This window comes from Populus nigra, chromosome 19, assembly GCF_951802175.1.
Source record: "Populus nigra chromosome 19, ddPopNigr1.1, whole genome shotgun sequence".
Lineage (NCBI taxonomy): Eukaryota > Viridiplantae > Streptophyta > Magnoliopsida > Malpighiales > Salicaceae > Populus > Populus nigra.
This window is the reverse complement of record NC_084870.1, coordinates 13,711,333-13,736,929: the sequence shown is the minus strand read 5'-3', so window position 1 is coordinate 13,736,929 and position 25,597 is coordinate 13,711,333. Positions and strand designations below refer to the sequence as shown.

At 32.7% G+C, this 25,597-nt stretch overlaps 2 protein-coding genes and 1 long non-coding RNA gene across 9 annotated transcripts; all 3 read left to right on the top strand.

The window, feature by feature from the left end:
- The first annotated feature begins 5,285 nt into the window (after positions 1-5,285).
- Positions 5,286-21,704, top strand: LOC133679970 (phototropin-2-like). Of its 7 annotated transcripts, none has more exons than XR_009836253.1 (24): positions 5,286-5,594; positions 6,142-6,921; positions 7,337-7,519; positions 7,615-7,706; positions 7,849-8,083; positions 8,198-8,414; positions 9,545-9,615; positions 10,327-10,433; positions 10,701-10,750; positions 11,523-11,627; positions 12,201-12,260; positions 12,871-12,960; positions 13,667-13,743; positions 14,319-14,403; positions 15,077-15,157; positions 16,437-16,540; positions 16,938-16,987; positions 17,820-17,926; positions 18,448-18,570; positions 19,210-19,261; positions 19,926-20,038; positions 20,741-20,881; positions 21,018-21,294; positions 21,387-21,704. XR_009836253.1 is itself a non-coding variant. In XM_062102726.1 (24 exons), the coding sequence occupies exons 2-23, from the start codon at positions 6,170-6,172 to the stop codon at positions 21,132-21,134; spliced, it is 3,012 nt and encodes a 1,003-aa protein (XP_061958710.1). In that variant the 5' UTR covers positions 5,286-5,594; positions 6,142-6,169; the 3' UTR covers positions 21,135-21,136; positions 21,387-21,704. The 7 variants fall into 7 exon arrangements, 6 of the variants coding, with proteins under 6 accessions (XP_061958710.1, XP_061958709.1, XP_061958708.1 ...); XM_062102726.1 differs by having other exon boundaries at positions 21,018-21,136; XM_062102725.1 differs by having other exon boundaries at positions 21,018-21,136; positions 21,295-21,704.
- On the top strand, positions 15,844-16,198 carry LOC133679971 (uncharacterized). The gene has a single exon (XM_062102728.1). The coding sequence runs from the start codon at positions 16,087-16,089 to the stop codon at positions 16,180-16,182; it is 96 nt and encodes a 31-aa protein (XP_061958712.1). The 5' UTR covers positions 15,844-16,086; the 3' UTR covers positions 16,183-16,198.
- A 1,833-nt stretch (positions 21,705-23,537) lies between the features above and the next one.
- On the top strand, positions 23,538-25,556 carry LOC133679111 (uncharacterized). The gene is made up of 3 exons (XR_009836104.1): positions 23,538-23,784; positions 24,718-24,797; positions 25,391-25,556. It is a non-coding gene; the product is annotated as an uncharacterized LOC133679111 (long non-coding RNA).
- Positions 25,557-25,597: the final 41 nt, after the last annotated feature.

The window sequence follows — 25,597 nt, the reverse complement described above, 5'->3', positions numbered from 1 at the left end:
AAATATATTAAAATAATTTTTTTATTTTTAGATTTATTTTGAATATATCTAAAAAAAATAAATTTCAAGATAAAAAATAAATTTTATTTTTTTAAAAAAAATACTATTTATACCACAAAAATAAGCATGCACTTAGTTACCCCAAAGAAAAAAAAAACATTGCAGAATGGAGAGTCCTCCTAGTGTAGTTATATTTATACATTGAAAAAAAACATGTACGCAAAACAAATTCAACGATGGCGAAATTTACCTTCAAACAATGACATCGAGAATCTATGGCCTCACATAAAAGCGTAATCGTGTAATATGTTTGTAAATGTAATAGAAACTGTTTTTTAAAATATATATTAAAATAATATTTTTTTTATTTAAAAAATTTATTTTTAATAATTGTAATAAAAAAGTAAAAATAAAAAAAATAGTAGTGGTATTTAGTACTTAATTAATAATTGGATTTGTCTATACTAGATACTAATTCATTGATTCGCGTGTGCTCCACTGCTAGCTAGACTATCTTTTTAAAAATACAAAAAAGAACATTAAAAGGGCGAGGATTTTTTTGTAATGCTATTAAACCCAGGCAAGAATATAAGTCTTAAAATTTCTTTACCTGGATCTTTGCCTAGCACAAGTTTATAATAAAATTATAAGAGCTAACTCGATATAAATTACTTTATTTAATAAATTCAAAGAAAACCTGGATGACTGGTTTCTATTTAAAAAAAATTGACATTGAATGATGAAATCAAAAAAAACAATAAGTCAAAAAATAAAAAAGAACGTCAGATCACATAAATTTTTTAAACCTGTAACCCAGGTTATTAGATTGGAATTACTATACATGGAAAAATAGTGAAACTCAATTCCCAACAAATCTAACATCAAATGATGAATTATTATTATTATTATTATTATTATTATTATTATCATCATCATCATCTTTATTATTATTATCATTATCATTGCTACTATTATTACTATCATTACAACTATCATTATTAGTACTATTATTAATAAGTAAAATCATTATTATTATCATTGTTATTGTTATTATTGTTAATACAATTGTTGTTGTTATCACAACTAATATTACTATTATTTTTATTTTTATCACTATTATAAATTATTATTTTACCATTATAACAACTATTATTATTATAACAAACTATTATTATTATTAGCACTATTACTAGCACCATTATTATTGTTGCTGTTGTTGTTCTTACTGCTTCTATTATTATTATTATTATTATTATTTTGATTAACGTGGGTGTCCGGGTCAGCTTGCGCGCACCTCGACTAATCTCACGGGCCTTGAAGTTAACAATCATGTAGGCCTCCAATGACCATCATATTAGCAACCACAAGGCTCAAATCTAAGATCATGGGGGAGTAAAACCTCTTGGTCTCAAGCTCTTACCATTGGGCCACCTACTATATAGTTCAATTATTATTATTATTATTAGTCTTGTTAACACTATCACTATCTATTATCATCACTGTTATTATTACTATAATTATTATTGCTATCACTATTACTATTACTATTAACAACATTAATATTGTTGTTGTTATTGTTGTTATTATCATTATTATCATTGTTGCTATTATTAATAATATTATTATCACAATTATTACTATTATTACTATCATCACCATGATTATTGATATCATAGTCATCACAACCATCATAATAAACTATTATTATTGTTGTTATTATCATTAATATCACCACTATTATTGTCCTGCTAATATTATCACTTGTTACTACTATTACTATCACTATTATACTACCCCTACTACTATTACTACTGCTATTATTATTATCATTGCCATTATTATTATCATAAAAAACTACTAATATTACTACAATTATTATCACTTATTAGTATTATTACTAGTTTCATTATTGATATTACTATTATTGCTATTAATACCATTATTATTTTAATTATTGTTATTATTATTAAAACTATGACCATCATCATCACCACCACTACCACCATCATTATTGCTATCACAATATGTATTACTATTATTAATATAACTATCACAATTATCATCATAATCACCTATTATTATCATAATAAACTATTATTATTACAACTATTATTAGCATTTTTATGACTATTAGTAGTATTATTAGTAATATTGTTAGTATCATTGTTGTTATTATTATTATTACTACAATCACAATAATTATCATTATTAGTATTATTACTATCATTGTTATTGTTACTGTTATTATTAATGTTGTTGCTGTTATTGAAATAACAAAAATCATAAATTTGATTTGAAGAATAAAATTAAAAACCATAAAAACTTTAGGGGAAAAGGAAACAAATAAGAAATCAAAAGAAGAAGGGCCACATTGAAATTAATATTATTATTATTACTGAAAAAAATCATATACTTAATTTGAATGATAAAATTAAAAACTATGAAAACTTTGACAAAAGAGTCGAGGAAAAAAAATCAAAAGTAAGAGGACTGAATAAAAAAATATTATATATACAAATTAGAATTGAAGGATTAAATTGAAAACAAATAAACTTTAATAAAAGAGAAAGGGTCAAACTAAAAAAATCAAAACTAAAAGGATGGATTCTAAAACACCAACAACAAATTGATTAACAAAATAAAAAATTAAATCAAAAGAATGAGAACCAAATTTGATAAACAAACAAAATTAAAGGAGGATGCAATTGAAACAAAAAAAGAAGATTTGAGAAATTAATTAAAACAAAACAAATTGATATAAAAAAAATTATGGACAAAATCAAAAGAGAACAAGCTTGAAGGGTTGATATGGAACCGTGGAGGGCCAAACATAAATTTCCAAGAGGAAATAGAGAAAGATATATATATATATATATATATATATATATATATATATATATATATAAAAGGATGTCGACGACTCACTAGAGATCTGGCGAGCACCCTCGCAACACAGGGAAGAAGAGGAGGCTCATATGAATCAAATGATGCGGCATAATCAGTTTTTTGACTATCGCGTTCAGTTATACACGTGTAACGCAAGCGCCAACAGCTTTTAACTAGTTTTTTTATTAAAAAAAACCGTCCTACCCTCCGAACCCAAGCATAATTCAAAAAAAGATCATTGTGCAATTATGGATTAGCCTCTCAAGTCAAGCCTTTAGAATTTTGAATACAAGGATAATAGAGTAATTACACTTTAACTAAAAATATGAAATGCTAAAAAAAATTGTATAAAAGATTGTATAAAATTGTATACAAGATTAATGAAAAGATCAAGACACCTTTTAACCATTTACGAGATGACATGCCCGCGCGCTGCCACAAGCTTATAAAACAAATGCACTTAATAGTGTTATAATTATGAACCAACACTAGATAAGTAATAGAAATTAAAGGTATGATAGAGCAAATATTTCATGACGAAAAAAAAAGTTGTGTTGGTGATAAAAAACTTAGAGACTGAACAAAATGATTTGTAACAATTTACCATATTTTGTGAGGAAAAATACAGTGCTTTCGCCACATGATTTAACTTTTCAGTTAATAAAAAGAAAAAAAATTACAAAGCTAAATTCTCTACCAACTTAATATTAAAAAAAAAACCAACAAAGATAATTTTGGAAGGAAAAAAACCCATGAGAAAAAACGTTGTAGCAATTGACAATATTTTGTGAGGAAAACTATAATGCTTTTCCCAATAAAATAAAATAAAAAACCATTTAGAGAAATATTGTAGCAATCCACAGTGTTTTGTGAGAAAAACTACAACGCTTTCCTCATATGATTTAGTTTTACTGTAATTATAATTCTTAACCAACTTAATATTCAAAAAAAAAAAAATCGACAAAGATAATTTTGAAAAAAATCATAAAAAAATCACACGGAAAAACACTGCAACAATTCACAGTGTTTTAAAGAAAAAAATTACAAAGCTAAATTCTTAATCAGCTCAATATTAAAAAAAAATCGACAGAAAATTTTAGAAAAAAAAATAACAAAACAAACACCAAAAAAAGAAAAAAAAATCATGTTGGAAACACTGTAGCAATTCACAGTGTTTTGTGATGAAAGCTATAATACTTCCCTACATGATTTAGCCTTATTTGTAATGACTTGTAATTATAATTTATAAACAACTCAATATTAAAAAAAATAAAATTAAAAAAGATAATTTGAAAAAAGTTATAACAAACCATGCGGAGAGACACTGTAACAATCCACAATGTTTTATGAGCAAAGCTACAATGTTTTCCCCACATAATTAAGCTTTATTACAAAGTTAAATTCTAACCAACTCAATATTAAAAAAATAAAATCGACGAAGATAATTTTGAAAAAAAAATCACAAAAAAAAAACACAAAAGAAACTGGAAGAAAACCATGTGAGGAAAAACTGTATCAATCCATAGTGTTTTGTGAGGAAAAACTTGTATTTACTTGTAATTGCAATTCTTAACCAGCTTAACATTTAAAAAATAAAATTGACAAAGATAATTTTAGGAAAAAACATTATAAAAACAAAAAAAAAACCATGTGGGAAAAAACACTGTAGCAATCAATAGTAATTTTCAAAAAAAATTAGAGTACTTTTCTAACATATTGTAACTGTAATTTTTAATCAGCTCAATATTAAAAAATAAAATAAAAAAAAGATAATTTTGGAGAAAAAAACCATGCGGACAAACACTGTAGCAATAAACAATGTTTTTTTTTAAAATTACAAAACCAAATTCTCAATCAGCTCAATATTAAAAAAAATCGACAAATATAATTTTGAAAAATAAAGAAATAAAATAGAAAAACTATGTGGAAAAACATCGCAGCAATTCACAGTATTTTAAAGAAAAAAATTACAAAGCAAAAATTTTAACCAGGTCAATATTTAAAAGGTAAAATCAACAAAAATAATTTTGAAAAAAAATAAATAAAAAAAAAGAAAAAATAGGAAAGTTGAAAAAAAAAGAAAAAAAGGGAAAAGTTAGCAAAAAAAAAAAAGAATAAAAAAAGAGAAGAATTATTGTAAATTACTATTGTAATCCGCACTAAAATGTGTGTGAGGAAACAGTAATTCTTCCACACCATTTAGAATGTTTTAATAAATAACAAATAAAACATGAAAAAAAATCATATTATCTCTAAAAAAAATACATCTAAATCAGAGTTTTTTAAAAAGCAAAACCGTCACTTCTTTATTACAAGTCACAATAAACGAAGAGATATTTATCTTTGAATTTTAATAAGGGGTCAAGATCGTTGGGTACATTTAAATTTATGGCGCAAATGAAACGTTATCTGATTCCCACCCCCACCTCCATTGAATCCAAAACAAGGAAGAAACTATTCCTTCATTTACTGCACGCACGCTGTATTATATACTACTTTAACGGTGACTGCAGGGATCGGCAAGGTAGCTAGCTAGCAGCTTAATTACCAAAATAAAAAACCTTATATACCCGCCTTCGCCGCGTACTGATCGTTGTTTCTGTGAATTAATTGATGAGCGAGCTGCTATGGCTGATTCATTTCCAACTAGAAGAGCTAGCTAGCTACTCTTGAAGTCTAATTCCTTACCACTGTTGCTGATCTGAACCGTACGTACGCGAGAACGGTCTCAATTAATTCTTCCGCTCTAAGCTGCTGCTGCATGCCTTTCTCTGTTTCTTTTCTTTGTTTTTTTAGGTCCAATATTTGATACTGTGCTCTCATCTCTGCCTCCTTAGTCTCCTGCTCAACTGTTTCGGCATTAAATGTACCGATGGAGTTATGTACAATAATGTTATAAGAATATACATGCTTGAATCTCAAGGGACATAATACAACTGTTTCTTAGTCAAGTAGTTGATCAAATCTTTGCAGGCTCACAACTCAGCTTGTTGTTTCGTTATTACGCACTGTGTCACACCTATTCCGAATTCTCCAGCACTGTTTGCTTCATGTTTTCTCAGAATTGATTGGTTTTATATTAAGAATTTCAGTCCCCAAATCAGAGACCGTCCTCTCAGGAATTCTTAGTTTAAAGCACTAGCTAGTTAGTTTTCAATTTATTTTGATGGATTATGCGCTCAGTTATTAACATAATCAAACATTTTTACCCGACTTGTCTTAATTTCTCCATAATGTTGGGATGTTGCCATATAGGTGATTTATCAAGATCAGAAGTCTAAATATGGAAAAACCAAAGACAAACTCTTCTACGGTTGATCAACCGCGGAGATCAATAGAGGTTTACGATCCTCATAATATTAATAATGTTACAAGTGATGGCAGTGGATCAATAGAGGTCCATGCAGTGGAAGAGGGATCGGGATCAATATCTCCAACTCCAACTATCAAATCTACTTCCGGTAGCAGCAGAGAGCCTGTGAACAAGTGGATGGCATTTGAAAGAAAGTCCAAGATCACCTCCGATCATGATGACGATGCCATTTCAGATGAATTGAATGTGTGTGGGAGCAGTAATAGGGTTAAAGCTGGAAAAGATGATGATCACGGAACCTCATCTAATCATAATAATTCTTCTTCTAACCGACAACCCTCCTCCTCCTTCTCTTCGAATAAAATACTAACCGAAGCTAGCATTGCAGCAAGGACTGCAGAATGGGGATTGGTTGTGAGGTCAGATGTAAGAGAAGGTAGTTTCAAATCTACAGCAATCAGATCAGAACAACTGGAAGATGATGGAGGAGATACAAGCAAAAAAAACTCGTTTTTGGTGGATTCGACGAGAACATCAGAGGAAGACGGAGCAGGAGGAGTCTTTCCAAGGGTATCCCAAGAGCTGAAGGATGCTCTGGCAACATTGCAGCAAACGTTTGTGGTCTCTGATGCCACCAAACCAGACTGCCCTATCATGTATGCAAGCGGTGGTTTTTTTACCATGACCGGCTATTCGTCAAAGGAAGTTATTGGAAGGAACTGGTGAGCTACCAACCACTAATTAATTATAATTAATTAATATATTACTATATAAAAAAATGTTAACCATTCGACTCTTATTGTTAAAATTCTGATTCTCGTTTTTTTTCCCTCGTAAGAAAATCAATAAATTAGAGGAAAAATAGTAGTATATAAAATAAAATAAATATAAAGCATAGCATGTCACAAATTGAAAGGAAAAAAAACCGAAACAATTATCAGTTGAGTAGTAGCGGCAGCGGCAGCGGAGTATTGGGGAAAGCGGGAAAAGCGAAACAGAAGGGAAGGACTAGGGCTGTAGCTAAGCTCGTTATTGTAGATTATAAATAGAAGAAATGGTTACTTCAATTTGATTTTTCCAAGAAATTAGTAATTAATTCAATATTTGTGTGGTCGTATTTGTTTGGTGGAAATGCAGCCGGTTTCTGCAGGGAGCGGATACGGACCGGAATGAAGTGGCGAAGATACGAGATGCCGTCAAGAATGGGACAAGTTACTGTGGGAGGCTTCTCAACTACAAGAAGAATGGCACTCCTTTCTGGAATCTTCTCACCGTCACCCCTATCAAGGATGATCGTGGTAACGCTATCAAATTCATCGGGTACGCTCCATTTTAACTGCTTTACTAATTGGATTGGATTGGATTGATTGAATTTTCGAATAAATTAAATTAGCACGGGGTTTCGGTGATTGCAGAATGCAGGTGGAGGTCAGCAAATATACGGAAGGTGTTGACGACAAGGCTTTTCGTCCAAATGGATTGCCCAAGTCATTAATCCGCTATGATGGTATCTACCATTGATTGATTTCCCCATATTTTCTGCCCTTTTCATTTCATTTCCTTTATTAATATTAATTTCTACCCCCCTCAAATATTCGATTTCTTCTATTAATTATTATAGTTATAATTATAATGATTTGACTTGTCAGCTCGTCAGAAGGCTAAGGCTTTGGATTCCATTACTGAAGCTGTCCAAACTCTCAAGCATCCCAAATCTCCCTCTCGCACTGCGAGTCATGACACTTCTGACCACCTCGATTATCTTCTACCTAAATCCGTCGATTTTGACAGCTTCACCCTCCCTAGTAGACTCACTCCAAGCAATGTCTCTCAATCCCCCACTGCCAAGAACTCCAGAAAATCACCTCGCATTCCCTTGATGGGGTTAGTATGGCTGCTCCACTTCCGGCTATGTTTGACTCCCAAACCTTACATTTAAATCATACTCTAAAACATTAAATTGATGCATCACTTGTGCGATATTGTCCTTCTCATCAGGCTCAAATCTAAGTCTATAATTTCCGCGGTAAAGCATGAAGAACCACCAGCTATCGAGCCTGAGATTTTGACGACTAAAGACATTGAACTCTCTGACAGCTGGGACCGTGCTGAATGGGAAAGGGACATCCGCCAAGGATTTCATTTAGCTACCACATTGGAACGCATTGAAAATAATTTTGTGATCACAGATCCTAGACTTCCTGATAACCCTATTGTAAGGCGTCTACTCACTTTTACGACTTTCTTCTAACTGGATTTCTACACTTAATGTCATGTGTCGAAGATAGAGCACAAAAGGTTTTATAGAACAGTTCTATTTCAAGAACTCAGATTTACATTAGTTATTTGACCCACGGTCAATGGAGGCATGGAAATTTGACTATAGAAACAGAAAGTACAAAGTAGTATTTTCTCTACACCCCGTGCCAAATGTACAAGTTTCACTCTGAAACAGCTAGTGGAATTTAACAAGTATTTGTTTTAGTGGTTTAAATTTTTTTTTGTTTGAAAAAAATATTAAATTAATATTTTTAATTGTTTTTTTTATAAATTTTATACACTTATATAAAAAAATATATTATTTTAATATATGTTTAATTAAAAAATATCGTGCATTTATTTAGAAATCATTTGATATTATAATAGCTTTTATTTTTTACATTGTACATAGACAATTACATTTCAAACTTTGTTTTTGTAGAGCTTAAAAGAACATGTTTTTTTATTCATGAAAACATGTTTTTTTTTTTAATTTTGAATGCAAAATTCATCTACACTATAATTTTAATCAAATATATATATTTTTTAAATTTATTTCTTTAAAATCCCAACTAAAAATGTTATTTTTAAACCTATTTTTTTAAAAACATAACTGTAAAAGCAACTCAAAGCCATATATCCACTCTCTACCTTTGGACAGCAGTCCACAGTGTGTCTGCATGTGCACTTGTGCGTTGTGTATTGGAAACATCGAGCGCATATATTATTTCTCATCCAAGTCAGTTAGTATGCATTGCTCCGCAACCTTGATGCATCAAACCCAACAAGTAAACCGAACAAGTACTGTAGATCATGGGCTTCTTCAGATACAATCCACTCATGCTTGTCCCACTTTGGAAAACTGACCAACTAACTAGTGGGATTGTGAAATCAATACAAGTTTATCAAATATTTATTGGCATTTGAATTATTATCAACTCTAGTGTCCATTCTTTTCTATCCACAAAGCAAAATATATTCTCTGTGCTTTCTCTATGTTAGCATTATACTTCTTGCAAGCAACTATTCTATGTTGTGTATATGCAGCCCGCTGGCATATTATATTAATCCAGCTTTACTGTGCAGACATTTGCTTCTGATGGCTTTCTTGAACTAACAGAATACACTCGAGAAGAAATTTTGGGAAGGAACTGTCGGTATGAAAATATTCAGTACATTTCATTTGATGTCTTCATTCAGTAGTGACTATTTTCTTCACTTTTTTTGCGTGTACCTCCCATTTTATCAGCCTTCAAGTTGTACTCTATTTTTTACATATAGTACTTATGCCCTATCATTCTTAATGTCAGTTCTTATCATGTCTTTCCTAAATAAACATAATGTCACTTTGTGTTCCACAATAGCCATAAATCTACCTATTCTTCAGTTTATATCTAAATTGTATGACTTAAAGAGCACCTCATGTGTAAATATTTTTGAAATTCCAGGGGATGGTACCATTATGAAACTATAGATTTTTAACTTCTGCTTACATTGTGGATATTGATGGTTCAAAGTATTAAATAGGCAGGGAGAAAGTTAAGATGAACCTGTAAACTTGTAATTACTTGCAATGTTTTCAGAACACCAGTATTGGTGGGACTTTAATATTTAGGGTGGCTAGTTTACTAGTTAAGTGGAATGTTAAGAGCAGATCTATGCCGGTGCTCATGATTCTATTATCTCTGTAATTCATAATTTTTTTTTTTGTGGAAACACTTGTTGCTACATATTGAACACTGATATGCTTAATTTCCTTTTCAATACGAATCGCATAAACATAACAGCATCAGTTTAACCATCTTCTGCTCTTTGACTATGTACTTTATCAAACATTGAACCACCATTATACTTTGTTAATCATACAGATTTCTTCAAGGACCTGAAACAGATCAATCAACTGTCTCAAAGATAAGAGATGCCATCAGAGAACAAAGAGAAATCACTGTTCAATTGATCAACTACACCAAGAGTGGTAAGTATGTGATTTCAATTTCATGATATTGCAAGTGTACACCTTTTTTAGCTGAATGTTATAACTGTCTCATTAATTCTTGAATGTTAGAAAGAGAATTCATAATTTGTTTGAAGAATCCTTGCATGTGTCAAAGAGAATTCACAATTTTTTCGAAAGTTTTCTATGATACAATGTTTTGGAGGAAATTTTATTGCTTCTTAATGCAGACATAATATTTAGTCAATTTGTGCACCATCATGAATTCTTATGTTTCATTACATGCAGGAAAGAAATTCTGGAACTTATTTCACTTGCAGCCTATGCGTGACCAAAAGGTAGCCATATGATTGTTATTGGAGACAATTCTTCGAGTTTCTTGGTTGATCTTGGGCTGTAATTCTTGTTGGTCTAGTGATTGTGTGGCAGGATCTAAACTAAACTGGTTGATCATTTTGGTATCTTGGGCCTTGGCCCATTTTTGTCATTTTTTCCTTCTTCCTTCGGGTTGTAAGGCTTACACCAACACTCCTCACACGCAATCATTTATCTTTTTCTGTGGTTATCATGTCTATTCACAATCCTCACACTGCACACTGTGCTTGTGTTCTCACTATCTCCAGCCCTTTTTTGTATTATTCACGTGTGATCCCTGTACCATACCATGTACCTCAATCATTTTTTTTCAAGTAATGCTAATTTTACCAATGAGAATCCATCTGAATGGATGCCCTTAATCTAGAACATTTGATCAGTAGGCGCCCACACTGTTACCACAGTTTTCCATTGGTGAATCAATATCTCTGTGTTTCCTTAATTTTCTCTCAGGCTCTCTAAACTGTTTGTTTTTCTTGACCGATAATCTTATGCTATGAATTTGTGGGGCTTTATTTAGATGTTCCACCTTTCTTTCTCATTCTCATTGTTGGGTTGGTTCCTCACCAAAATGGTTAACCACTTTTGGTATTGTACAGTTATCTTTTATCTTGTTCTTTTTTCCTGCCTCCTTCATTTGAGACTCGATCCAACAATAATCACCCCCATTTTCAAGTCAGTTATATCGAATCGTCTGGTCTGACTCGTTGTCATGAGTCTCCTATTTTTATGTAGGGTGAACTTCAATACTTCATTGGTGTTCAACTGGATGGAAGTGATCATGTGGAACCCCTGCGAAACCGCCTCTCAGAGGCAACAGAACAACAAAGTGCTAAGTTGGTATGTGGTTCTTTCCATTGTTTTTCCTTGGTCAGTAGACATCATAGTCCAGTGTCCACCATGTTAGGTAAGCTAAATAATTGAACCAGCAAGCCGAAATCAGGATTCACAATTATTAATTTGGTTACACTGACTGGACACTGATAAGAGTCCCCATATTTGTATTATTTACTGAAATGTAATTAGGACACTCAGAATAGGGTTAAACTATGCCTCTGAATTACTTCTAGAAATTCAATAGCTTCTCCCTTCTCTTCATAGTTAAGCCTATGCTGTTTCACTCGTCTCCTCCTGTATGCTCTAATTAATGAAAGTTGAAACCACCCTCCTCACATCCTTTATCATGGTATAAACGACTAATATTTTGGTCTGCCAATGCATGCTCTATCTAGCGACAGTGGTAAGAAAGTCAGAAGGAGTTGCAGAACTAACTTAAATACTTGTATATTTGTGTGAGAATGAGAAATTGGGTTAGCTCTAAGTAAATGTCAGAGAACATTTCTTAGTTAGAAATCTGCCATGTGCATTCACACCCACGAACTCTTAATTCTTTTACAAATGTTTCTTTATCAGGTTAAAGCTACTGCAGAAAATGTGGATGAAGCTGTTCGAGAACTTCCTGATGCCAACTTGGTAAGGTATTCTTTCCACTTCAGGTTAGGAATGATAACTAGCTGATGCCATTTACCTTCATCCAAATGATGATCTGCCTCTTCTTTTGACCTTTATGCCTTTTAAATTCTCAATATCACATTGATGAATTGTGAGGAGGATGCTGCATACTGTAATAAATTGCTTGGTTACTGAAATTGAAGACTGACAGTATCTAGATCTTCCAAAACAAATAAAATGTACTGAATATCTAGATCTTCCAAAACAAATAAAATTGCTTCAGAATTTTACGTGTCAGGAATCACTTGACCCAAAAGATTACAGAAACCTTAATTTACGTCCAAGTTAATGGGTTTACAAGAGCATATCTCAATATGTATAATTTTAGAGTCTTAGTACACAAAATGGGTTGATTTAAGTACTGACTTCTGCAGTGCTACTAGAAAGTTGAGCTTATTTATAGGGTTTATATATAATGTAGTCTGATGGAGTCCTTCAATAGTCAACTTATTCTCTTACTTCCATTTTCATGCTTCCTCGCAACTTTTTATGTCTTTTCAGAAAGTTAACTGTTTGAGAAATTGTAGTCATGTCATTGTTCATGCATCTTATGCATTATAATATTTTCCAGAGACCCGAAGATTTGTGGGCAATTCATTCCCAGACTGTCTTTCCACGACCTCACAAAAAGGATAGTCCTTCTTGGACTGCAATACAAAAGGTGCTTATTAATAAAGTTAACCTACCACTCTCACACTGCAATGATATTCAATTGTACATATTGCACAGTGTGCATCAATTTGTTGGGATAAATCTATCTCCATGTAGAGTGGAACTCTGCAATTTATTCACAGACAAACATGATCACAGTTGTGTTAATGCCCGGTATTACAAATACTGCATCTTTGTAAATGTATTTTTGTCCCAGCCAGCTTTCTCTAAGGCAAAATAAAATGAGGAAGTGATAAGTTGCAAGATTTAGGTGCAATAAATGCTAAAAAGTATTGCGTGCTGGTAGCTTGGTACCATCTAATGTCTATTTAATTATGAGCTCAATTTCATTTGCATAATTGTAAGAATGGATTAATAAATTACTCTATGTAGACTTTATTAACAAAGCAATTGTGGTGGTAATAACGAGAAGCTAGGGACTCGGCTGCTACATGTAAAATAATCTATGCTAGCTATCCTTTTCATGCAACTTGCCTAGGCTCTATTTTCGTTTAGGAGACAGACAACTAGAAAAGAAGTCATTCTCATAAATCATGAGAGAAACCTATGTCTTCCTTATCAAGCAAATTTGTTAGAAAAACCAATACTACCTTATCTTTCTGAAATCAGAAGCTTGATGTTTGTTTTGTTTTACCGCTCTCTTCTTATTAACTCTTCTTGTTTTGCATGTTAAAATCAATCCATTTGGTATTCAGATCACTTCTCGTGGTGAAGAAATTGGGCTACATCATTTCAAGCCCATAAAACCCTTGGGCTGTGGTGATACTGGCAGGTATTAGCATGTCTCTACTAGGTCTTTGATTGAAATAGGTGCGTTGTGCATGGATCGATCTGTGTCATGATTTATGATGGTCATTAATCTATTTCCAACTTGATTTGTTTTTCTCTTTCCCCTTTTCCTCTATTGTTTGCACATGTAATGTTGGTTTTGCTTGGAATCATGATAAAGCTGTATTTGGTGCGATTAATTTTCTCTTCTCTTTTGTACAACTTCAAGGGAAGAAGGATAGTCAAAACTAATGAGTGAGGCAGCTTGCAGTTTGTAAACTTGAAAATTGTTTTCATTAGTTCGATAGGAGGTTTCCATGAGTGTTCTTATTTTTTGTTTTTAGTTACTGTTGATTTCCATCACATTTTACTGTGTTTTTGTAGATTGGAAATAAATAGTGGAAGAAAGCATCATGACAGCTTTTCTTTATTGTTGACCACTCTAATGACTGCTCAGTTCCTTTTCTTGTGCGGCCTTTCTGTTGATCATATCAGGCTTGAACTGTGGCTGCCATATTTCTGCTCACATGTCAATAGAGTTTTCCAATGTTTATGTTAAACCATTTTTATGTCTTTCAGTGTGCATTTAGTGGAACTTCAAGGTTCAGGGGAGCTGTATGCTATGAAGGCAATTGAAAAATCTACGATGCTAAACCCTAACAAGGTGTGAAGAACCAAAATTTATTTCCGAGATACCTAGCAACTTCTGTCATATTAATCACTCAATTCATATTCATTTGATATTTTTTGTGATCGTACATGACTTGTGTTGTTGTAAATGCTTCCTGAAATTGACCTAAGCTTTTCTTTATATCTTCTTGGTTTTGTTTCTGAAATGTTCTTTATTTAAACATTTTCACCACATGAGATGTACTTTGAGAACATACAATTTCCTTTTCCGATCACTTTTATGTCCTTAATTTAAAGTGTGAGGATACTCTGTATTATTCGAATTCCTTCACGCATCAAACATATAAATTTATCCATTGAAAATATATGAAAACACTTGGAGAGTGGTCAAAGCTGAATGATCACACATACTTTGGCTAAGAAATGAAAACGACATAATGTAGACTCTTGACACTTATTTTCTTGTCCTCTGAGAATTGAAGATTTAGAACTACCAAGATGACACTATCTAATAAAAACTTCAAACTATTAACTTGGATTCACAGAAAGCAAGGCTATATGGACTTTTCAAAACCTATCTTGATTTAAGTTCCACAATATCCCAGACTGTTATGGAAACTGCAACATCATAGATCTCTGCTGAAAATAACTCATGTCTGATAACATAAAGGTCCAATATTGTCATAATCAATACGATGACTTTATAGGTTCATCGAGCATGTATTGAGAGGGAAATCATTTCGCACTTGGATCATCCTTTTCTTCCAACACTGTATACTTCTTTTCAGGTATTCTCTCTTTTTTCCCCTACGTTCATAACCTTTATCGTGCAAGTTCCCAAATTCCTGTTTTCTTATTTATGAGTAACTAATGACTAGATGCTTATTTTCTTTACTACTGCAAACTAAGCAACTAGTCAACTATTTCTGTAGCATAGATGGTAAAAGACTATTGTTTGGCTGAAATTCTAGAATTTTTAAGGGTGCTTTATTTTTGGTTGCTTTCCCCCCATCATTTCATAATTTTTCTTTCTTTAAATGGTAAATTGTGATCACCCTCCTAAGTTATTGTGAAATTACACAAACCACCTAAAAGTTTAATGATTTGACTGAAACCCTCCATATTTAAGAAAATATCATGAAATGCCCCTACCATTTTCGAAATCACCCATCTGTATGGGTAGTTTGGGTACAAAAGGGGTTTCTGTTGCATCTTCAAACTTTTGGGCAGTCTCTGTAATTTGGGTACAGAAGGAGTTATTGTAATTTACCCTTCTTTTAATTAATTTTAAATACACAGGTCCACTATTTTTCAGCCTTACATTGTTATATTTGTGTATATTCATTTTTTTTTTTTGTTTTTAAGATGATGAACCAGCTTAAATGCATAAGATCTTAAATTCATGCTAAAAATTGAATTTGCATGGCCTCTTACCTATCTGGTTCATCATCTCATCAGCACCTTCACTGCTAGAAAATCCAATAATGAATCTGTGTACCCGCCCCGACTCAGACCAAGGCAGGCAAGGTATAGATTGTGAGGTGGAGTAAAGAAGTAAGTAGGCAATGACCTTTGAATCCGATCAAGATCCCATCATTTGTTGACAATAACATCACTAGGAAGAAAGTGCATAAACTCATTTCTTCGCAAATCACACCATATCCAACGCAACGCTCTATACTATATAAAAGAATTCTCTCTTTTTGGCCGGTATAATATGCTGACGATCGGGCGAATGTGCCCTCATCGTCTAGTGGTTCAGGACATCTCTCTTTCAAGGAGGCAGCGGGGATTCAACTTCCCCTGGGGGTAGGGTATTACGTACGAAAGGAAGTTGATGGGGGATTCTTAAGAAGTCTGGAATTTTTTCTTCTTGGGTCGATGCCCGAGCAGTTAATGTCGACGGACTGTAAATTCGGTGGCAATATGCCTACGCTGGTTCAAATCCAGTTTATCCTAGTCAAATCACTACTGGAATGCTCTTGCTGAAAATTTCAATACTTGTTGCTTAGATTTACTGATCTATTGCATACTGTGAAATATGCTGATCTGTATTTATCTGGTCAGACTTCTAGACATGTTTTCCTGATAACGGACTTTTTTCCTGGTGGGGAGTTATTTGCATTGCTTGACAAGCAACCCATGAATTTATTCAAGGAGGAATCTGCAAGGTACTCCCAGTTCTTTGTTTAATGTCTTAAAATGCCAAAGCCATTTCTTCTCTTACCATTTCCAAATACAATTGTTTTATTCCCATTTTAGAAACTCAATACTTTTTCTTGTGGTAGAGTTTCGTTACAGTAAAGGTAAATTATGATAAGAATTTGGATTTGGTTCATGCACCTAAAGGTGTGGGATTATCTTTCGCTTTACCCAGAAGCTAATGTTTAGGCCTAGATTTTCCTTATCATTGAGCTCTCTTACCAAACAAATACTTTTATCACAGAATTTTGAAAGGACCTAACCACAAACCATATCAACTTTGTCTATATCAATTGCTGCCTTCTGAATCACTACCTCTTATATGAACAAGCTTTCTTTTAACTGTCAACTGTTATTATTCTCCAGGTTCTATGCTGCGGAGGTTGTGATTGGCTTGGAATATCTTCATTGTTTAGGTACTTTATGAACAGAAAGTGCATGCCTTGCTCTCTGTGCTTTGGTTTAAGGTTTTTAGTTTGTAGTTTTCTCTTCAAGTCATAAATCGGAAGAACACCAGGAAGAATGCATGCAAGTGCTGAGCTGAAGTCCAATAATATTGCTAGAAGTCTTAGGAACTTGCTATCATCCTAAATCCTGTTTGAATGGACCTCAGTATTGTGTGTTACCACCAATGCTAGCAAAAAATGATAAGAACTCATGTCTAATTCTTTGTTTCTTCAAGTTGTCATGATTTAAAGTATGCCAAACTACAGAGGAATGAATGCAAGTGTATTCATTCCCGATGCTTCTGCACATTTTTTATAGATGCTATGATGTGCGATGCACATCCTTGTGTGTATTCTTTTCCTTTCCCATTATTCCAAAAAATAAATTCTCCTTTATGTTGATGTCGTATTTTGTATAAATGGGTGCAAGTGCATTGGAGGGGATAGATTTCTCAATAAAATATGCCATTGAGTTCATAGGGATGATTAAACTGAGAAAAACGTTGTTTTCAGTTTCCAGACAACATATACTAATTGGTTTCTATCTAGCTTTCTTTAAATAATTGATTTGAGTGGCATTATGTCATGCTTATATGTCAATATAGTCTTTGTTTTGGGGAAAAGATCTTAGTTGAAACCCTAAATTTCAAGGTTGGTCTATCAACCGGAAAAGCTTAACCACCTTGTAGATGTGCACATCAGAGTAGGTTCTCTAATAATAATATATATTTTGCATCAATTGTAAGGAATTCTTCTTCTTTCTGGTTCTTATTTTAACTTCATTTTCTATGACATTATACAGGAATGGTTTACCGTGACTTGAAGCCTGAAAATATTCTACTTCAGAAGGATGGACATATTGTTTTGAGTGACTTCGATTTGTCATTTTTGACATCCTGTAAACCACAAGTATGTCACTATCTTCCTGTTAAAAGATCATATTTTTCATTTCTTACATATTTGCTTTCACTTTGACTTCCTACCCATGGATCACTGTTATTCATTATACCAACTACATCCTATCTTCTTGATAAATGATTGAATAGTGGGCTGGCCATCTTCCCCTTCTTTTTACTTTTACAAAATTTTAATCAATGTTTTATGAAGTTATTAAAGTCTTCAATTTTTATCACTTTGATTTCACAATACAATTCTGTAACTCAACAATGCCTTGCATTGGGTGGAATAAAGGAAAACTGCAAACCATGGACTGTGGTATTGCTTGATTCAGTCCTTGTACTAACGAACCATGAACATGTTATTCTTTCACTCACCCTAAAAGCTGTTTGGATTTTATTTTTTTTGGTGTGCTCCCTTTAACCATGCATGCCGTGATAACGCTGGAATCACAAGTTTACATATTTTCTAAAACTACTGTATTGTGGGAATCAGGGCTCATTTTACATGTTAATTTCAACTGTGCTCTGCAGATTATAAAGCGTGCACCACCTAATAAGAGAAGAAGATCAAGGAGCCAACCACCACCAACATTTGTTGCGGAACCAGTAACACAATCAAATTCTTTTGTTGGGACTGAAGAATATATTGCTCCTGTATGGTGAATTTAACTTGTGCTGAACTTTTATACACTTTTTTTCTTGAAATAATTTAATCCATGTAATACCTAGGAAGTTTATGTTCTACAAGAATTTAGAATGGTTTTGGAAGTTCTTGAGAGCAATTTTCTTGGATTGAGTCTGCAGTTGAGTTTTTAATTTATGGTGGGAATTAAAACAAGTCAAAGTGTTTCTTCATTTTATGACCTCATATTTTTAACAGATTAACTCCAATATGTTGGCCACTAAGATTTTAGATTACGTTGAACGTAAAGAATTTTTGTTCATAGAAAAGGGAACATGTCTCTTTCCCCTTCAAGAATACAGTAGTTATTGAAGACAGTTGTTATTAATATTGTAAAGGCTATTCTTTTTCCTTGGAAAATTCGGATCTGCACTTGAATTTGTATCATATTCTAAGACCGGGTGTTTTTCTTTTGGTAAGAAATATGCACGCATGTATTCAAATCCTTCTCAGCAAACTTATTGAAACAAGCTTGTGAGTGCTTATTGATCAACCAATGTCAATCAATCAATCAAACAACATGTTTATTACATAATTTGGAATTAATTACGTCTGCCATTTTGTATAATATTTTATTCATACACGAGTTCTAATGAGTTTCTTCACTTAAGGAAATAATCACAGGCATGGGCCACGGCAGTGCAATTGACTGGTGGGCTCTTGGTAAGCATATTGTGCTTACTTGATACATAAATGTTAATTGCATCCCATTTTTGTGGCTTCTGTTTTCTTTCATCATTTTATTCTTTGCCATTTTATTGCAAATATAAGCCTCAAAAGCTGCCATTTTTGTGTAACATAAAATGTCCTTGATTGATGAAATCATAATGTTTTTTCTACAGAGATTTCATTTGTGCATATTATTCAAGCTTCTTTAAGTATACCTGACAGTTTGATGACGGTGTCCTTTACTGTGATCGGAACTGTTTGCAGTTATGCATACCTGATAGGCAAATATGACATGCTACGGATTGCATACCCGTTTTGGATTTACTACTTGTTATGCAGAAGCAAAGTTGTTGGTACTATTATCATCTTGATAGGATAGCTCAATGACTGCTCAATAGCATTGGGCCCTACAGTCATTACCATGTGCTGTTACATATTTGGTGGTTGAAACAAATAGCTAGCAAGCTGCATGTTCTGTCATTGGATGATTTATGCAGCTTGAGAAATTTTGCCTTAGTTTTTAGGCCTGAGTGGTAAAAGATATATTATTTGCATTTGAAGATAGTTGCCGCTCCTGCTTAATTTGCTCCTTGATATCATGCATTATTTGATTTGTCTCCTTTTTTAATGATTTTTTGTTTGTTACTTTGGAACTCAGGTGTTTTGTTGTATGAAATGCTATATGGTCGTACACCTTTCAGGGGAAAGAACAGGCAAAAGACATTTGCCAATATTTTGCACAAAGATCTCACCTTCCCAAGCAGCATCCCTGTAAGATCCTTAACTTGCAACAGGTTATCTTAATTGCGTAAAATACTTTTGCTTTTTAGTTTTCTGAGTTTGTCAATATTTTATCACCTCTTGTGATTAAAATGATGAATGGTGCTCTCCTTACATATTGCTAACATTGTTTGCCATCAGGAACTTCTGTTTCCTAGGAAGCAGGAATCATCAGAAACTTTGAAGCTTAAATCTGAAATGTTTTCATAGAAAATGTAAAGAATTAGTTTTTGGTTCTTGGATTTTTTTCTTCTTTGTACTATTTCTGCTTTTTTCTTCCTTTTCTGTCTTAACCAATTTTTTTTTTCCTTCTCAATTACTGCTTCTCCTGTCCAATAAAAGCAGTCCGTATTTGAGATTTTGTTTGTCCCTCAACCTGGAAAAGGAACAAATAACGTCTGTTCGAACTCCCTATGGCAATGATTTTTTTCTTTGGGTTACATCAAATAACTTAATTGGTTACCTCTACATATTTGTTTTTTAAAACACAATAAGGGGAGGTCTTGGAACATTTAATCATATAAATCTAAAAAAGAATACTAGGTTAGGGATGATTGGAGTAAATTTGAACTTAGATCTCTCTCCTTTATGACTAATATTGAAGCCTAAATGCGGGCAGATTTGTCTATGTCATCATTAATGTTGAAACTTCTGGACAAATTATTTGCTTACTGACCTATCTTGATGTTCCAGGTTAGTCTTCCTGCCAGACAATTGATTAATGCATTGCTGAACAGAGACCCTGCCATTCGATTAGGATCAAAAACTGGTGCTAATGAAATCAAACAACATCCTTTTTTCCGTGGAATTAATTGGCCTCTCATACGCTGCATGGTAGTACTCCCATCTATGTTGGAGGAATAATTCTTTCCTAGTTTTCTCATGCCCAAACAATGTTTCCTTTTGGTTCTTGGAAATACCAATTTTGATTAAGCAATGGCTACATCTCTGGAATGTTGTATGTGTGCAGAACCCACCACTGTTGGATGCGCCTCTGCAATTAATCAGTAAAGATCCAAAGGCCAAGGATGTTACATGGGAAGATGGTGGTGTGCCTGTACACTCTATGGGCCTAGAGATTTTTTAAAGGTTGAAGCAAACTATTGTTATCAATTCAGAGCAGAAGTAATTCTCTCTACTGCCAATTCATGGAACCTTTTTTGTGCCATCAAATGGAGATATCCATCCACACATTGAAATGCCTTTGTCCAGTTTATGCAGCTGTTGAAAATTGCTTTCTTATGCAGGTCTTGCATTGCAGACCTCACAGAGTGGTGCTTTAATATACATACTGGGATTTTCTCTCATATTTGTTCATTCTTGGGAGTCAATTGTGCAGGAGAACAACTTTGTAAATGAGATTTTGTGGAGGTGGTCCTCTCTGTCCTTTGAAGGTAGTAATGCATCGGCTTAACAGCAAACGATTATGAAGCGAAGATGACTAGATTATGGATAATATTATTGATTAGGTTGTATCGTGCGGTTGGGTGGCATTAAAATTAGCCAGATGAAGTAGGATTTGGGTGGTCGACGTTGTGTAACGGTGGAGGACTGTTGTAGGCAACCAATTTCAATGAAATTAGATGTATCTAGCTGTGGTATTGATATTTTGTTTAGTAAAAGCTAGCAAGTATATAATGCTCTCTTTGGGTTTTTATCTTTTCTCGTTTTGCTCAGGTGATATGTCGTAACCCTCCATTAGTGCAGTGTTTCTTTTCTTATAAACCTTGTCAAAGTAGTTATATAACTGTCTCAATGACATGAATGTCCTCCTGGGTCTTGTTCTTGCTTTGTTTAATTGCTTGTCTAATTGGTTTTGAGTTCTAGAATGAGGTGGTCCTCCACGAATTTGCACGCACCCTCTGAAGAGGGCTCCCAGGGGGGATTCCAAATTTTCTAGTAAGCTGACGGACACGAGTCAAGGATAATGGTTCGCTGGAAGAAGCCTAAAAGAGGTGGCCTAACCAACCCGGTTGGTAGCAACTAAATAGGTGGCTTGTGATATGCTATAAGTTAGTTTAAATTTTTTCAACGCAAAAAATACTATTTAAACGATGATAATTTGAGACAAATTACGTTAAATTTACTAAAGTGTAACTCAGGATATAAAATTAAAACAATCTGCGGTAAGGAAAGCAAAAAAATTTTGTGAAGTTCAAGATCTAATAATCTAATATCAAAGATGAAAAAAAATCAAAAAAATATAATGCAGAAGAATAAAACCCGAGCTAACTGAGTCTAACTTGACAAATCCACAACTTGCAATATGAGATCGAGATAAAAAAAAACTCAAAAGAAGTACCTGAAAAAAAAACAAAGTTCAATAAAAAAAACTTTTAAACAACATGAGCTAACCTGGGTTAACTTTACCAATCTTCTATCGTAATAACCAAATAAAAAGAAAAGTGAAAAACTAACAAGGCTCAAGGGCAAGTTATTCTATGCGAAAAGATAAAATTGAAAAAAATCTCATAAAAAAATTGAGGAAAAAAATTAGACTTCAGAAAGAAGCACCTAGCAAAAAAAAAAAAAACTTAGTAGAAAATGCAAGCTAACTCGGGTTAACTTGATCACCTCGCACTCGAGCTAACTCATCACGCATTGATGCGTGCAGTTGCTTTTAAATAATATTTAATAAAATACGCTCAAGGGTCAATAATTCAATGACAAATTATAAAATTAAAAAAACAAGTCAATCTAGGTTAACTCAATGAACTTGCGATCCGAGATATGAGGTAGGAATAACCTAACAAAAAAAAAATAGAACAAATCACGAAGCTCAAGGCTCAATAATTCAATTTCAAATGAAGAAAATGGAAAAAAAAAACAATTTTTAAAAAGGATTTTAAAAAGACCGAACTTGAACAGGGTTCATCATCGAAACTGGTGGATTAGGTCATGAGACTGAGATTACCTTGTAAAAGATAAACATGAAAAAATTACAAAGAAGAATTTCAAACCATAAAAAAAAAATTAAAATTAAAACAATGAGAACTAAACCATGCACAAAAAGTAATTGAAAGAAACTAAAAAGGGATTAAATTGAAAAACAAAATAAATGAAGAAAATGATAAAAAAAGAGCAATAAAAAAATGATGATCAAAATTGGAAACCAAATAAAATTAAATTAAATTCCCAAGGAAAAAATAAAAAATAATAATAATACAAAGGATAAAAAAATAGTAATAAAAAGATTGAGGACTAGATTGAATAAAAAAATCTAATGAGATTACATGATGAGGGATGTAATTAAAAACAAAATAAACTTAAAGAAGCATCAAATTAAAAAAAAATAGAAATTAAAAAAATGAGAACCAAACCCAAAACAAATACAAACTTGAGGACACAATTGAATTTTTAAAAACTTTGCATGACTACTAAAGCCCAGGAGAAAAAAAGAAAAAAGTTGAGGAGGAAAAAGACTAATCGTCGTTGAACCGCCGCTTGGATGACAAAACATGCCACCCTAATTGTAATGTTTTGAATATAAAGAGATATGAAAAGGCTATAGAGCCCTTGGTGGTTTAGAAGTGGGTATAATTAAATGAAGGGTATTGTAGTAATTGTATAAATACATAATATATATAAATAGAAGAAAAAAAAAGAAAACAAGAGATCTGAAAATTTAGAGTAAAAACTGACGGGAGAGAGAAGGGAGAAAGAGGAAGAAGAAGAAGAAGAGAAAAGAGGGGAAAATAAGGGAAAAAGAAAAGGAGTTGGAGGAAATAAGTTTAAAGGTAAGATTTAAGTTGTTAAATGTATAAATTTGTATTATTGAGCTTTTAATTTTGGTTTTGATAAATGTTAGGGTTTTGAAAATTTGTGTTTTGGGTTAATTGATGAATTAATTTGAATGTTATAGAGTTTATTGTTGTGGGTATTTGATTATTTGGATGATTTTGAGAGATTGTAGATGAAAATGATGATTTTGAGTTATGGTTTTGTTGAATGGTGAATTTGTGTTAGAAATAAGGAAAGAACAGTGGGTTTTCTGTTGAAAATTCTGGGTTTGAGGTTGAAGATGACAAAATTTCGGTTTGGTCCCTCAATTTTGGAAAATTACAGTTTAGTCCCCAAACTTTGGAAAATTTGCAGAATGGTCCCTGGAGCCTATTCCAAGATTCTGAACAGAATAACATATGAATTATGGACAGAATTACTGTATAGATAAGAGAATTTAACACTTTCAATTTAGTCCTCCAATTTGACAAAAATTACAATTTGACCCTAAAAATTTGGTAAAATTCCAGAATGGTCCTTGGAGTATAATGAGATGATCTGGACAGAAATTAGGACTAATTATGGTCAGAATTTCAGTATATTCATGGATTTATAATAAATTTTAGTTTGGTCCTCCAATTTGACAAAAGTTGCAATTTAACCCTTAAGAATATGATAAATTACAGATTAGTCCCTAGCTATAATATTACTTTTTTTCAGATTAGTTTGATGAATAATTAAGGGTTATTTAGTGAATTATTGTCAATTTTATTAGTTGTTTTTATTATGGATTAGATTTCGGGAAAACCGTTAAATGTTGGGTTTTTAAGAAAAATTGACTAGTGAGTTCAAAAAACATTTAGGGTTATGAAATATACCCTTAGATAAGTATATTAAATAGGTTATATATTCTTTTGAGTCATTCTTGAATATGTCTCCTTTATATTCAGATAATCCTGATATTCTACCGGCGGGACATCAGTAGGATTTTCTTCGATATCAGCTTTGAGTTTTGTTACTTTTGAGTCAGGTGAGTGGATAATTTTCCATATGCATGAGAAATAGTATAAATATTTGATTTGTTAATATGAATTGAATCATGCTTCTTGATAATATATATGTTGATTATTATCCTTGTTATGATAAAGCATGATCAATTATTGAATATGAATTCTTGATATGAACCAGTATATATTTTGAATTGACTTCTGAATTGATAGCTCCTCATTTGATTGATGTAATGAGTTGAGCTTTGAGATATGAATATGTTTGTTAGATTATGATTATGAACCTATGGTATGTCAGTCAGAATACCCATGCTAACAGGGTAGTGTTAGTTTTTGTGCACATCGTATCTGAACCCTAGTTGGTCGGGGGAGTCACCAACCTGTGTGGACTGATCATCCCACAGTACGGAGCCTCATGCTCATTGCATTTTGATTTTCTGACGAACTTTACCATTTGATCTTCTTGTTATGGCCTATTTGAGAAACCTTCCTATAAGAACCTAAAGCCATACTTGTATATATAGTTCTCATTGCTGTATTACCTCGTGTGTGTATATTGAATGTTATCTACTCACTGAGTTGTTGAACTCACCATCTCATTATTTATTCTTTTCAGGCTTATAGCTTGATAGCAGGTCATTTTGTTGGACCTTCAGAACCTGCTTTTTGGTTGTACTTTGTACCTTTCCTTTATGTCTAGTTAGTGCTCTAAAACTCTGAACTTATATAAACTCTTGTATTAAGACAATTCAATTATATTATAAAGTTGATTTTGTTATTAATGCTGTGTTGAACTCTGACTGAGTTAGGATAAGTTTGTGTG